At 45.1% G+C, this 13,060-nt stretch overlaps 1 protein-coding gene across 7 annotated transcripts in view; it reads right to left on the bottom strand.

Moving 5' to 3' along the window:
* Nucleotides 1-13,060, bottom strand: part of plekha6 (pleckstrin homology domain containing, family A member 6) — a 65,974-nt gene that overhangs the window by 26,290 nt on the left and 26,624 nt on the right. For 4 of the 7 annotated variants that reach the window (XM_068598971.1, XM_068598968.1, XM_068598969.1 and 1 more), the window contains exons 7-9: nucleotides 3,820-4,001; nucleotides 2,774-3,304; nucleotides 2,112-2,598 (exon numbers count right to left, since the gene is read on the bottom strand). In XM_068598971.1, the coding sequence (XP_068455072.1) occupies nucleotides 2,112-2,598; nucleotides 2,774-3,304; nucleotides 3,820-4,001 (1,200 nt within the window). Of the gene's footprint in view, nucleotides 1-2,111; nucleotides 2,599-2,773; nucleotides 3,305-3,819; nucleotides 4,002-4,938; nucleotides 5,556-13,060 lie in introns of those variants that run through there. The other 3 variants (XM_068598973.1, XM_068598974.1, XM_068598970.1) reach the window with 3 other exon arrangements.

Below are 13,060 nucleotides of genomic sequence, written 5' to 3'. Positions count from 1 at the left end.
AGAGACCTCACGCTTCATCAGGACAGAGACCTCATACTCCATCAGGACCAAGACCTCACACTCCATCAGGACTAAGACCTCACGCTCCATCAGGACCGAGACCTCACGCTCCTTCAGGACCAAGACCTCACACTTCATCAGGACCAAGACCTCACGCTCCATCAGGACCGAGACCTCACGCTCCATCAGGACCGAGACCTCACGCTCCATCAGGACAGAGACCTCACACTCTATCAGGATCAAAACCTCACACTCCATCAGGACCAAGACCTCACGCTTCATCAGGACAGAGACCTCATACTCCATCAGGACCAAGACCTCACACTTCATCAGGACCAAGACCTCACGCTCCATCAGGACCGAGACCTCACGCTCCATCAGGACCGAGACCTCACGCTCCATCAGGACAGAGACCTCACACTCTATCAGGATCAAAACCTCACACTTCATCAGGACCAAGACCTCATACTCCATCAGGACCAAGACCTCACACTCCATCAGGACTAAGACCTCACGCTCCATCAGGACCGAGACCTCACGCTCCTTCAGGACCAAGACCTCACACTTCATCAGGACCAAGACCTCACGCTCCATCAGGACCGAGACCTCACGCTCCATCAGGACCGAGACCTCACGCTCCATCAGGACAGAGACCTCACACTCTATCAGGATCAAAACCTCACACTCCATCAGGACCAAGACCTCACGCTTCATCAGGACAGAGACCTCATACTCCATCAGGACCAAGACCTCACGCTCCATCAGGACTAAGACCTCACGCTCCATCAGGACCGAGACCTCACGCTCCTTCAGGACCAAGACCTCACACTCCATCAGGACCGAGACCTCACGCTCCATCAGGACCGAGACCTCACGCTCCATCAGGACCGAGACCTCACACTCCATCAGGACCAAGACCTCACGCTCCATCAGGACAGAGACCTCACACACTATCAGGATCAAAACCTCACACTCCATCAGGACCAAGACCTCACACTCCATCAGGATCAAAACCTCACACTCCATCAGGACTAAGACCTCACACTCCATCAGGACCAAAACCTCACACTCCATCAGGACCAAGACCTCACGCTCCATCAGGACCGAGACCTCACACTCTATCAGGATCAAAACCTCACACTCCATCAGGACCAAGACCTCACACTCCATCAGGACCAAGACCTCACGCTCCATCAGGACCTAGACCTCACGCTCCATCAGGACCAAAACCTCACGCTCCATCAGGACCAAGACGTCACGCTCCATCAGGATCAAAACCTCACGCTCCATCAGGACCTAGACCTCACACTCCATCAGGACCAAAACCTCACACTCCATCAGGACCAAGACCTCACGCTCCATCAGGACCGAGACCTCACACTCTATCAGGACCGAGACCTCATGCCACACAAAAAGTTTTTTCCCGTCAGCAATCGGGCTCAGAGCCCAGGTCCCCCACTGACTGACTTACACCCCTCAGACAACTTCCTACCGGTCACTCCCCGGCACATTCCTCCACACCTCATAATGAATACATTAAATTGAATTTAATATTTAAATACACTTTAACATTACACTTACATTACACCTGAAAGTACTGTTATCTGTTTTGTCTGTGCACTTTATCTTAATGTTATATTCTATTGTAGATTTAATTGTATATATCATGCTCCCATTTATTGCACTCTGTTTATTGTTAAATGTTTAATGTATGCAGCTCCCGCCAGGATGAATTCCTTGTATGTTAAAACATAGATGGCAATAATTGGTTCTGTACTGAATGTGTTCTTGTGATAGGAATTGTGAGGGAAACCTCTGCAACCTTAGCAAGTTTAAAAAAAGGTCTGAATATTTAAACTAAACATTAATCTTATTATTTCTTTCATGTCACTGACGAAATGGTTTTGTACTGCAAATGTGTATCTGTCTTTTAAAGTCTGTTTTCATTTTAAACCTTAATTCTAAGCATCGTTAACACATTTAATTTAATTTTTTGTCCTAAAATATATATCTGCGTGCAGTATAATTATCAGTGAAAACATGGGAAACAAATTGAGGTGGTGGTTAACTTTTGTAAAGTTCTACAAACTACATAATGCTCGTCATATTACCTTCGGTGAGCTGAGGGATCTTCTCAGGCTGTAGACGGATGGATCAGCATATATCACGTCGTCCCTCATCCTCCCTGGAAATCGGTCAAACGGGGTCGACGGGGATCGAGCCGGCGAGGCAAAGTTGAGTGGCACCGGTGAGTAGGGTCCCCCTGATGAAGACGAGGGTGACCTGGGCACAGACCTGGAGCGTGGCTGGATGGACAGACGTCTCATGGATGTTTCCATTCCACCATAGTGCGTTGGGCCCCATTGGTCCCTGGGCATTTGAGGGCCATACAAATGATGGGGTCGGTCCCTCAGTGAGTGACGCTTCTCCTCGAAAGTCCAGCGTCGGTCGTATCCCCCCACAGCAGAGACCGAGCAGATACTGTCAGGTCGCACCCCTGGCGGGTACAAGGGGTACTCCTCCACATATGGGGGGGCACCTGGAAAGCCATAGTAGTCTCCTAAGACCCCGCGGTTCACTGGGTAGTAACAGGATGGGCTGGAAGTCATGGAAATAAGAGGGACAAGCAGCAGTCAGCTATTTATTTTTGGATACAGTGTAGCCTCATCAGTGTTGTTATAGTGGTCACCTGAGCATCATTGTTAAGTTAAATGCCAATACCACACTGAAAAAGAGATCTATGTCGTATTTCTCCTCATCTCCACTGATCTACCTGTTGATGTCCTCCTGGGAAGACATGCCCCGCCGCTGGTTCACCCATTGTTGCAACTGGGCCATGGAGGTCTTCCTCTGGGCCAGCCTCTCTGGGGCTGTCCTGGGCACAAAGCCCCTCCTCAGCACCACGTTATCCTCTCTTGGGTCATGTGCTGGGCCAACACCCCCCTCTGGGTGTCCCTGGGGGGCACAATGTTGACTGTGACTCCTGGATGGAGGGGCTTTGCTATTTCTGTCGTGTAGCATGGTGTTGCGAGAGCCGGAGTCGTCCCAACCGTTTGGATGGTGACTCAGGTGAGATGTGTGGTCAAGAGCAGGTCCTCTTCCTTCACCTTCACCTTCTCCTCCACTTTCTCCTAGTCTTCCATCATTACTTTTGACCACTGGATTGGAGCAGGGGGTAGATGGTGGAGGTGTCTCCAGGCTGTTGACCCCGTTGATCTGACCTTCACTGTCAGTGTCATTGTGTGTTTGTGTGTGAGGGGGAGCTGCGTTGGTCACCATGGTGTGGCTGAGATCCGTGTTCATTCTACGAAATGTGGCGGGGAGACATGAGGATACATAGGCAGTTTGGTTTTGTATCAAGATTAATACAAAGGCAGCAATTTATTTTATTACCAGTTTGTACATTTCACCGTTTATTGGTTTCATACCCAACTGGTTCCGACCAACAAACTAAATGATTAATTGTTGTTTATTATCTTTGGTCTGGTTTGTGTTCACACTGTTGTTTGAGTAAACAGGAAGTCAAACAGTTTGGATTGAATCTTCCTCCATCATCAGTTGGTTGTACGGGTTTTGTTCATTATCCTTGGCAGCATGTACATCCTGCTCCAGAGCTAAATAGCCAAATATATTTGTTCTGAAGTTTGTGACGAGTTATTCACCACTAACAATTTGCTGTTGTTATAGTTCAGCATGAAATCAGACCAAGCAGAACCTCTGTTTGTTATTCCATCACATACTAGCCAATACAATATCATTGGACAGGCCTAATCCCATCGATTGTCCATGTGTGTGTATGCGCCTGTGTGTGAACGGCACCTCTGTGTTAGCTGAACGTTGACCTCTGTAGCCTCGCTCATGGCTCTAATCCACTCTTCCTGCTCCTCATGGCTGTCTGCGCTAAAGTAGTACGTCCTGGTCCCAGCGTGCTGCGCCTGCATGCAAAACACAACAGGACCCTTCAACGCCCCGTCCTCACCCTCGTCCTTCTCCAACTTGACCTGCAGAGGGAGACAAAACACAGGGTAGCCATGCCTGTTATAAACATTCTCAACGTCCCAACATTTTTATGGCATAAACTTCATCTGCTCATTCAATTAAGAAGAATTATATTAAAGATGTCGAGGTAATTCTGGTTTATTATCGCACAACTACTGTAAAATAAGTACAATGGATCAAAGTTCACTTAGGAAACGTGTCTCTAAATTGTGATGGACAGTTTGAAAGTCAGAGGACACTTTGAAGATCAGAGGACTAATGGCTGTTGTACGCTGTACAGATTAGTGATTCATGGTATTGCCGTCTGACCGCTCACGCTTCTTGCCCTGACTTATTCCAAGAGATGCCTCTATGTTCCAAGATCTCGGCAATTTCCTTGATGGGTATGATATTACTGTTACTAATAACTGTGAAGGCAACCACATGCACAACTTTCAATCAGAGGATCGATGCTAGTCCAGGTCGATGTGTCCTTGAGTAAGACACGTCACCCCAAAGAGTCTACGGTGTGTAGAAACAACGCAAGAGGCTTCGGAACTGAAGCGTCAGCTAAATGAAATGTCATGTAATGTAACTAATACAATTAATGGACAAGTTGATTATATCCATGCACAACTTATTGGTCAACTTTTGGCATTTAAGATACACTCACTGATTCTGTTCCAGTCCCAAACTGCACCCTTAAATCCGTATAAACCCCCAGATCACTTCTCATGTTTTGAAACCCAACTAGTTTACAGTTTTAAGCCATTATAGGGTTTGCAGAACTGGTACTGGTTACAATAACAAAATCACAGGGTGCACTTCTGAACAGCAGATTGCACATGCAGACACTAACTAAAAAACCCAAACATGAGTCCTTAGCGATGCAACAGACATGCAGTACAGCAGCTGTAACGATGCATTCAGAAAGAAATATCAACTGTGTACCTACTGTACCTTCTAACATAACAGGAGGCAGCGCTGGACCAGCAGACCTCACAGGGGTTGAAGGTGGGAGGAAGAGGAGATGATCAGTGTGATCACAGGCCTGGTCATGTTCTAACTACCATCCATTACATACAAACTACATGAGCAGGAACAGCTGACCGTAAAGGCATTAGCAGACATGTCCTATGGATACTGCGTGACCATTACTCATGAGGGTGTCTAGAACAATGCCACTGTGACCCAATAGATACTGCAATGCAAACACATTCAATATAACAAACTAATAATCACAGCTGGACAGCAACACATGCATCACCAATGCCATAGTATTATGTAATAATTAAGCCAAAACAATTTCACATATGTATCACAAGAGGGCAGCACAAGCTCTCTGACATGTAGGAAGCATTCACTGATATGTAGGAAGCATTCACTGACATCTAGGAAGCATTCACTGACATCTAGGAAGCATTCACTTCTGATTCTCCAAGTAACTAAAACCTGAGATTAAAATGTTTAAAAATAAGAAATTGACAGGACATGAGCTTCAAACTGCAGGAAGACGTAATATATTTCCTGAAAGACTTATGAGCTCAGTTTTTGCTTTGTACACACACATACACACACACACATACATACATACATACATACATACATATATATATATATATATATATATATATATATATATATATATATGTATATATATATATATATATATGTATATATATATATATATACGTGACATTGCTCACATCCATCATGATCTCAATACTGCTTCATCTAAACTCCTGCTACTTGTGCATGTAGCATGTTCGTGTTAAGCATGGCATCAGTCATATTCATCAAACCAGGCTCAAAGGTGGTGGAACCTACACCCTCCACACAACCTCCCTTTCTGTATTTTGCTGTTATTTATTGGTTGGGTTCCTGTAAGTGTCCTGATGACCTGATTTCCATATGTGGTCCGTTAACGTTTCATCCTCTCCAGTTTGTATAGCCTAAACCAGGAAGTATATTCATCCTAAGACCTTCTCCTGCATGGAATCATTCATTCATTCATTCATCGTCCCTCAAAGCACATTGTCTTCATAATTCAACAATCCAATGCAGATATGTAAAGATGCTTTTTTTAATCATAAACAACAAAGGGATGTTGAGTGAATAAGATTGGGAGAATGGTGTGTGTGTGTGTGTGTGTGTGTGTGTGTGTGAGAGAGTGTGTGTGTGTGTCTGAGGAGGAGGAGCATACTACCATATGACAGCGAGAGGAAATGGTGTCACTGATAAACAGGAGTCACTTCCTTCCACGCTGGAGCACTCTGAAGCTCCGCCTCCAGCAGGATGCGACGTGATGCAATTGGCTGAAATGGCTGTATAGAAGAGGCAACAGTAACCTAGCAACAGAGGTGGGTCTATGGGAAGTGTGTGTGTGTGTGTGATAGTGTGTGTGTGTGTGTGTGTGTGCGTGTTCATAAGAGTGTGTGTGCGTGTGCATAAGCGTGTGTGTGCGTGTGTGTGCATAAGAGTGTGTGTGTAAGTGTGTGCATGTGCATAAGCGTGTGTGTGTGTGTGTGTGTGTGTGTGCGTGTGCATAAGCGTGTGTGTGCATAAGAGTGTGTGTGTAAGTGTGTGCGTGAGAGTGTGTGTGTGTCTGTGTGTGCAGCCTCCTCCTTTGTCCTTCCTTTGTTCATTCACTCAGCAGTCGGAGGCAGCAGGACGATGCAGGAGAGGGAAGAAGTCTTTTATCAACATCTCATACTCTCTTCTTTTGACAATGATCATTTCATTCTCAGGATTCTTTATATCATTTGAACCAAAAGGAAGACCAAGAACAGAAGGCTGTTGAGATGAGAGGAAGGAGGGAAGGAAAGAAAATAAAAACAACAATAAGCAAAGCAATACCAAGAGAGGACTAATCATAAATATCATGAGAAACAAAGACAAGAAGCAAGGAAGCGAGAGAGAAGAACAGAAGGGAGAAACTAAGGATACAAGGAGGAAAGTAAAACAGAAGGAAAGGAAGAAAACTGAAAGCAAAGAACCGATACATACATTGAGAAATGAAATAATAAAAATACAGGGCTGGAATAAGGGAGGAAGAGGACATCAGGACATGTCAAAGCTCTTCTTCTTTGGGTCTAAATGGAGCTTAAGCGGTAGTTCATGAAGGAAGACCCTACACTGCGGGTTATTCATTTATCTCAGTTGAATCGCATGACGTAGCAGCTGAGCTGGGGGGCGTCCCCGTGTAGCAATCAACCAGACGCGTCACTGTCTCTAAGCCAATCATATCGTTGCTGTCAAAGTTTAAATGTGTGCTCTGCTGCTGTCAGCTGTCGTTCACAGCAAACACAGGCGACCCTCCTCCACCCCAGTCACCACCAGGCAGCAGCCAGTCTTAATCCTCAGTCATCGCTGGACGACAGCAACTCTCTTCTTCACCACCTCCACCAGTGTCCGGACTCCAGGGGGGATTCTGCCGAGTCAGAACTCCAGGTCACTGCCCCTGTTTATCCTGGTTCAGGATGGAGTCCGATCGCCAAAAAAGACTCTGCACTATTCATGGTTGTATCAAACGTAATAAATGCATTGTTAATTCGGAACAAGTTTCTCCTGAGTGAAATACTCTCCTGCTGGCTGATAGGTGTGTGTGTGTGTGTGTGTGTGTGTGTGTGTGTGTGTGTGTGTGTGTGTGTGTGTGTGTGTGTGTACACTTTGAGTACCTGACTAGTCCAACATGCCCTCAGTTTATCAAGGAATCCCTCTCAGTCCGGTCAAACAAAACACACACACACACACACACACACACACACACACACACACACAGCACTGGGATGTCACTGAACTGAGAGTTAAGCTTCATGACCTCAGACACCATGATGGTGTTGGAGTGTGTGTACGGGTCGTTGTTATGCATGTCAGGATTCTCTCGTCCCAAAGCTTCCGGTCTTGTGACGCGGATCCGCGTCGTACGATATTTATGTGATGTTTCTATTAATAGCTCCACGAAAAACAACACAGAAATATGATTCAGCTGCTGCTGGACGCTGCAGAATCTCGACTTTGACCCCGTTGCTCTGTGAGAGCCGTGACTTTCACAAGCGCTCTCAGCCTGTAGGGAAGTAAGGACACGGTGTTTCCCCAAGGTGTCAAAAGCACTTTGTTAGGGTGAGGAAAAGGACCACGCTGTGTGATAAAATACAAGGTCAGTCTTCCAATCGGGAAGCTTTCAGCCAGCACAAAGCTTTTCTGCTCTTAAGTACACGCGCTGGATTAACAGCGAGCCTCGGCCTCCAGTGCTCCGTATCCTCCACCCCGGGATCTTTACCAACCTGTGATGTAGACACTGTAAATGTATACGCTGATGACATATATAGGAACTAATATGAAGTACAGCACTGACCTCTTCCTTGTTAAGGGTTGTTCAGTCTGTTGCCAGCCTTAAGTCACCTATTTAAGTTTTGGTTCTGAATATACAGAAAGAACTTGTGTCAGTGTGTGTCTTCGTCCAGTTTGCCAATTCAACCATACAGGAAATGCTTTCAAGACAGCCAATAAGAATGCAGCAGCTTCTCTTTCTGCGCCTACAGTGTGCAACATACACACAACCCAGGCAACACAACCATGCAGACTCACACATGGATGTTGTATCATCAGTGTAGATAATCCTTTCCTCCTCTGCAGTCCTCTGTTAACGTAGAGCCACGTCCACACTTCACAGTCTGAACACCTTTGGCCAGAACTTTAGTGAACATGGTTCAACCAATAACCAGACTGGGTGTGTTTTTAGGTTTCATTTTTATTTTTTACATTTATTTAGTTATTGCAAATGTTTGGATCACAGGAGTTAAAAACAGACCTATTCAGTCTCGACTGAAGTCTAATAATTCTTTGAGCTTACGACTCTTCGGAGAAGACAGAGAGTTGTCACGAACACAGGAATGAAGAAAAGAAGCAGAAAGAAAAAACAACCAGATTGTTCTGTTTGCTGTTAGGAACGGTGGAGCTAAGCTCCACAGCACGCACGCACGCACACACACACACACACACACACACACACACACACACACACGCACACGCACACGCACACGCACTTGCACAGACTCACCTGTACAGTCTCACCTGTACAGACTCACCTGTACAGACTCACCTGTACAGACAGACTCACCTATACAGTCTCACCTGTACAGACTCACCTGTACAGTCTCACCTGTACAGACAGACTCACCTGTACAGACAGACTCACCTGTACAGACTCACCTGTACAGACAGACTCACCTGTACAGTCTCACCTGTACAGACTCATCTGTACAGTCTCACCTGTACAGACAGACTCACCTCTACAGACAGTCTCACCTGTACAGACTCACCTGCACAGACTCACCTGTACAGACTCACCTGTACAGACAGACTCACCTGTACAGTCTCACCTGTACAGACTCACCTGTACAGTCTCACCTGTACAGACTCACCTGTACAGACTCACCTGTACAGTCTCACCTGTACAGACAGACTCACCTGTACAGTCTCACCTGTACAGACTCACCTGCACAGACTCACCTGTACAGACTCACCTGTGCAGACTCGCTTTCAAAGGGAATTAAAAGCAGGTCTGGATTCTTTTCCTGCAGAGATGCAGTCAGACTGGTAATCTGACTTTGAAATGTCCCGACATCTCCGGATAAGCTGCGAGACATCTGAGGCACACGTCCATGCCAGCTGTATCGTGAGGTCAAATATGTTCCATGCTTTGGTTTATGACCAAATAACTCCAGAGTTGACGTTCCCGTCAGCCTAGTTTGTATTTGGGTCTAATTTGCATGAGCAAATATGAACTGAAATAAATTGGTTACCATGTTAAATATTACCTGCTGAACATGAGCATTTAGCGTTGTGTTTGTGAGCACTGGAGCATGCTGACGTTGACTCGAGTGGCTGGAGACTCTTATGCAGAGAAGCCAAACGAAAAGATCAATGGCTCCAACAAGATGTACGGGGACCAATTCAACCACAACACATTACTTTACTTCAAACAGGATTCCTAATAAAAGATTGGTTATCATGAAATTCCGTAATCCAACATATCCTCTCGTCACTCATAATAACCTAATCATCAAATGAATAAATACATGTGGAACATATGTGCTCTGAAGATGTTTGACCCTCTGAGCTCTTTTAAAAACATCAATTCTATCAAGATCATGTCCACACATTTTATACATTTAACCAGTAACACATAAGTATTTGCACACAAGCCATCACATCTGAGGGAAGAACCTTGAAACAACCTTGAAATGAGCCAACCTGCATCTCTTCCACACACAAACACATCAAGTGGCTGACACTCGATGCCCAGCTTTAAGAGTTGTATTCATGTTGTAAATGAACCTGGTGCTCAAACACAGAAACATACAACAAAGTGCCCTTTATCCTCATTTCAATACTGATCATCTATCAGGGTCTCTCAGGTCATTTTGGTTTATTACAATTTAAATTCAGACAGATTATAGTTTCTAGATTATATTACATGTTAGGGATTGGTAATGTTACTTTCGGCTTCCTCGCACAATGGCATAATTACTGCTGCCTGCAGATTGAGCCCTGAGGACAGAACTGGCCTTCCAGGTGAATATATTTGCAGAGTGACCAGAACCACTTGGACGCTTTAGACTCCCAAGAGCTGTCCTCATGACGCTTTTCTGTTTGGAGCTAGCAGAACAATGGGAGTCATGACAGAGCACAAGTATAAACTATTCTGAGATTTAAAACTTTTCCTAGGACCTTCTTCAAGAACAAATTCAAGACAACACTTCTAGAAGCAAACATGACCCCTCCTAATTAGAGAACAAGCATTCCAGTAGTACATTGTGATTGTGAACTGACAAAAAAAGCTTGAATCAAATATGACTTGTTTTCTATTTTAGTTTTATTTCAGCAAAAAGACTACAGCAAACTTCAGAAAGCTGCTTCCCTAAGCTGTAACAACTCTGTTGAAATAATTCAAGTTCATGCTGTAGACTTAGACAGATAGCATCAGGGTCGCAAACAGACGTGGTTGGACAAGAACCAGCAGAGCTTGGGAGGAGGCATGCTTAGACAGGAACAGAGCGTCTGAGCCACACCTGTATGACACCCTGAGGGAGACACACACACTTGGCTTCAACTGGCCAGCATTCACGTCTCAACCAGCCGTCACTGTGAAATCATGAAAGCTCAACGTGCAGGATGAATTGTCAGCTGCCTTGAGGCCTTCATGTGTGGTCCTCCTCTCCCTGCTAAGCTGACGCTGCCTCCCTCTGACGGTGGCCTCGACTGACATCTGTACCAGCGCACTACTGCAACACAAACACAAGACCTGCTGACTCCAACAGATCAAAGGCTGCTCTAATACTCTCTTCAATCGGTCCAGTTGATCCAGAATGCTGCAGCTCGTGTACGAACGAGGACTAGGAAGAGAGATCACATTACTCCTCTGTTAGCTGCTCTCCACTGGCTTCCTGTAGGATTATTAATCACATTTTAAATCCTTCTCCTTACCTACAACGCCTAAATTGATCCTGGCTCATGGCTCATTGGCCCTGTCTCCTGCCCTCTACCCCTGTCTCCTACCTCCTACCCCCTGCCTCCTAACTCCAACCCCCTGCCTACTACCTCCGACCCCTTGCCTCCTACCTTCTGCCTACTTTCTCCGACCCCTTTCCTTCTACCTCCTGCCTCCTACCTCCGACCCCTTGCCTCCTACCTTCTGCCTACTTCCTCCGACCCCTTTTCTTCTACCTCCTGCCTCCCACCTCCGACCCCTTTCCTTCTATCCCTGTCTCCTACCCCTTGCCTCCTACCTCCGACCCCTTTCCTTCTACCTCCTGCCTCCTACCTCTGACCCCTTGTCTCCTACCTCCTGCCATGGCCCTGCTGATGCCCCTCCTCTCTACCTCTTCTGCTTTATGGACTGTGGCTATCTGGATCGTGGTCCATGTGTATATCATATATCGATATATGTCCCATGTGTACACTACTCGATATATATGTACCATGTGTACACTACTGGATATATCTATCATGTGTACACTACTCGATATATGTACCACGTGTACACTACTTTATATATGGTCCATGTGTATAGTACTCGATATATGTCCCATGTGTACACTACTCTATACATGGTCCATGTGTATAGTACTCGATATATATGTACCATGTGTACACTACTCTATACATGGTCCATGTGTATAGTACTCGATATATGTCCCATGTGTACACTACTCTATACATGGTCCATGTGTATAGTACTCGATATATGTCCCATGTGTACACTACTCTATACATGGTCCATGTGTACACTACTCTATACATGGTCCATGTGTACACTACTCTATACATGGTCCATGTGTACACTACTCTATATATGGTCCATGTGTATACTACTCTATCTATGGTCCATGTGTATACTACTCTATATATGAATAGTTTCTGTCATATTCATGTAATGTGCTGTAACTCTGTCACTGTGCCCCATACCAGACATTTCATTGTAGTGATATTACAATTCATATTATAATATTTGTTAAAACTTGACGTCACTGTATAAAATGTCCTCTAGGATGACAACAAGTCATGAAACATTCCAACCACAAACTAGAGACTTAGGGCATTCACCTCAATTCACTTAATTTTGTACACAATCACACATTCCCCTCAGAGGGTTTACAGTCTGTACACATAAGACACCTCTGAGCTTTGAGCCTCACATCAGAACAGGAAGAACTCGCCCAAAACCTCTTTAAGGGGAGAAAAAGGGCAGAAAGCTCAGTGAGATCCACAGAGGAGGATCTTCTATTAGGAGGGACAGAAGTACAACAGATGGACAATAGAAGTACAACAGATGTCATGTGACCAGAATGAACAACACAGTGTTACAACACAATAAATGTATATGACTTTGTGATTCATACAATGAAAATAGATCATGTCTATTTTCCCCATATATTCATTACAAGTTGGTCTTTTTACTCAAAAAGCTAACGACAGCTGTTGTGTAATACTGCCCCCACATATTAACATTCCCAAAACTATTCAAATGGTGTATAGTGGAGCTGGAGATTGAGCATGTAGTTAGCTTAGCATTTAG

This window comes from Clinocottus analis, unplaced genomic scaffold, assembly GCF_023055335.1.
Source record: "Clinocottus analis isolate CAN_PGR_092001 unplaced genomic scaffold, fCliAna1.0.p SCAF_42, whole genome shotgun sequence".
Taxonomy (NCBI): domain Eukaryota; kingdom Metazoa; phylum Chordata; class Actinopteri; order Perciformes; family Cottidae; genus Clinocottus; species Clinocottus analis.
This window is presented reverse-complemented; position numbering and strand designations above follow the sequence as displayed.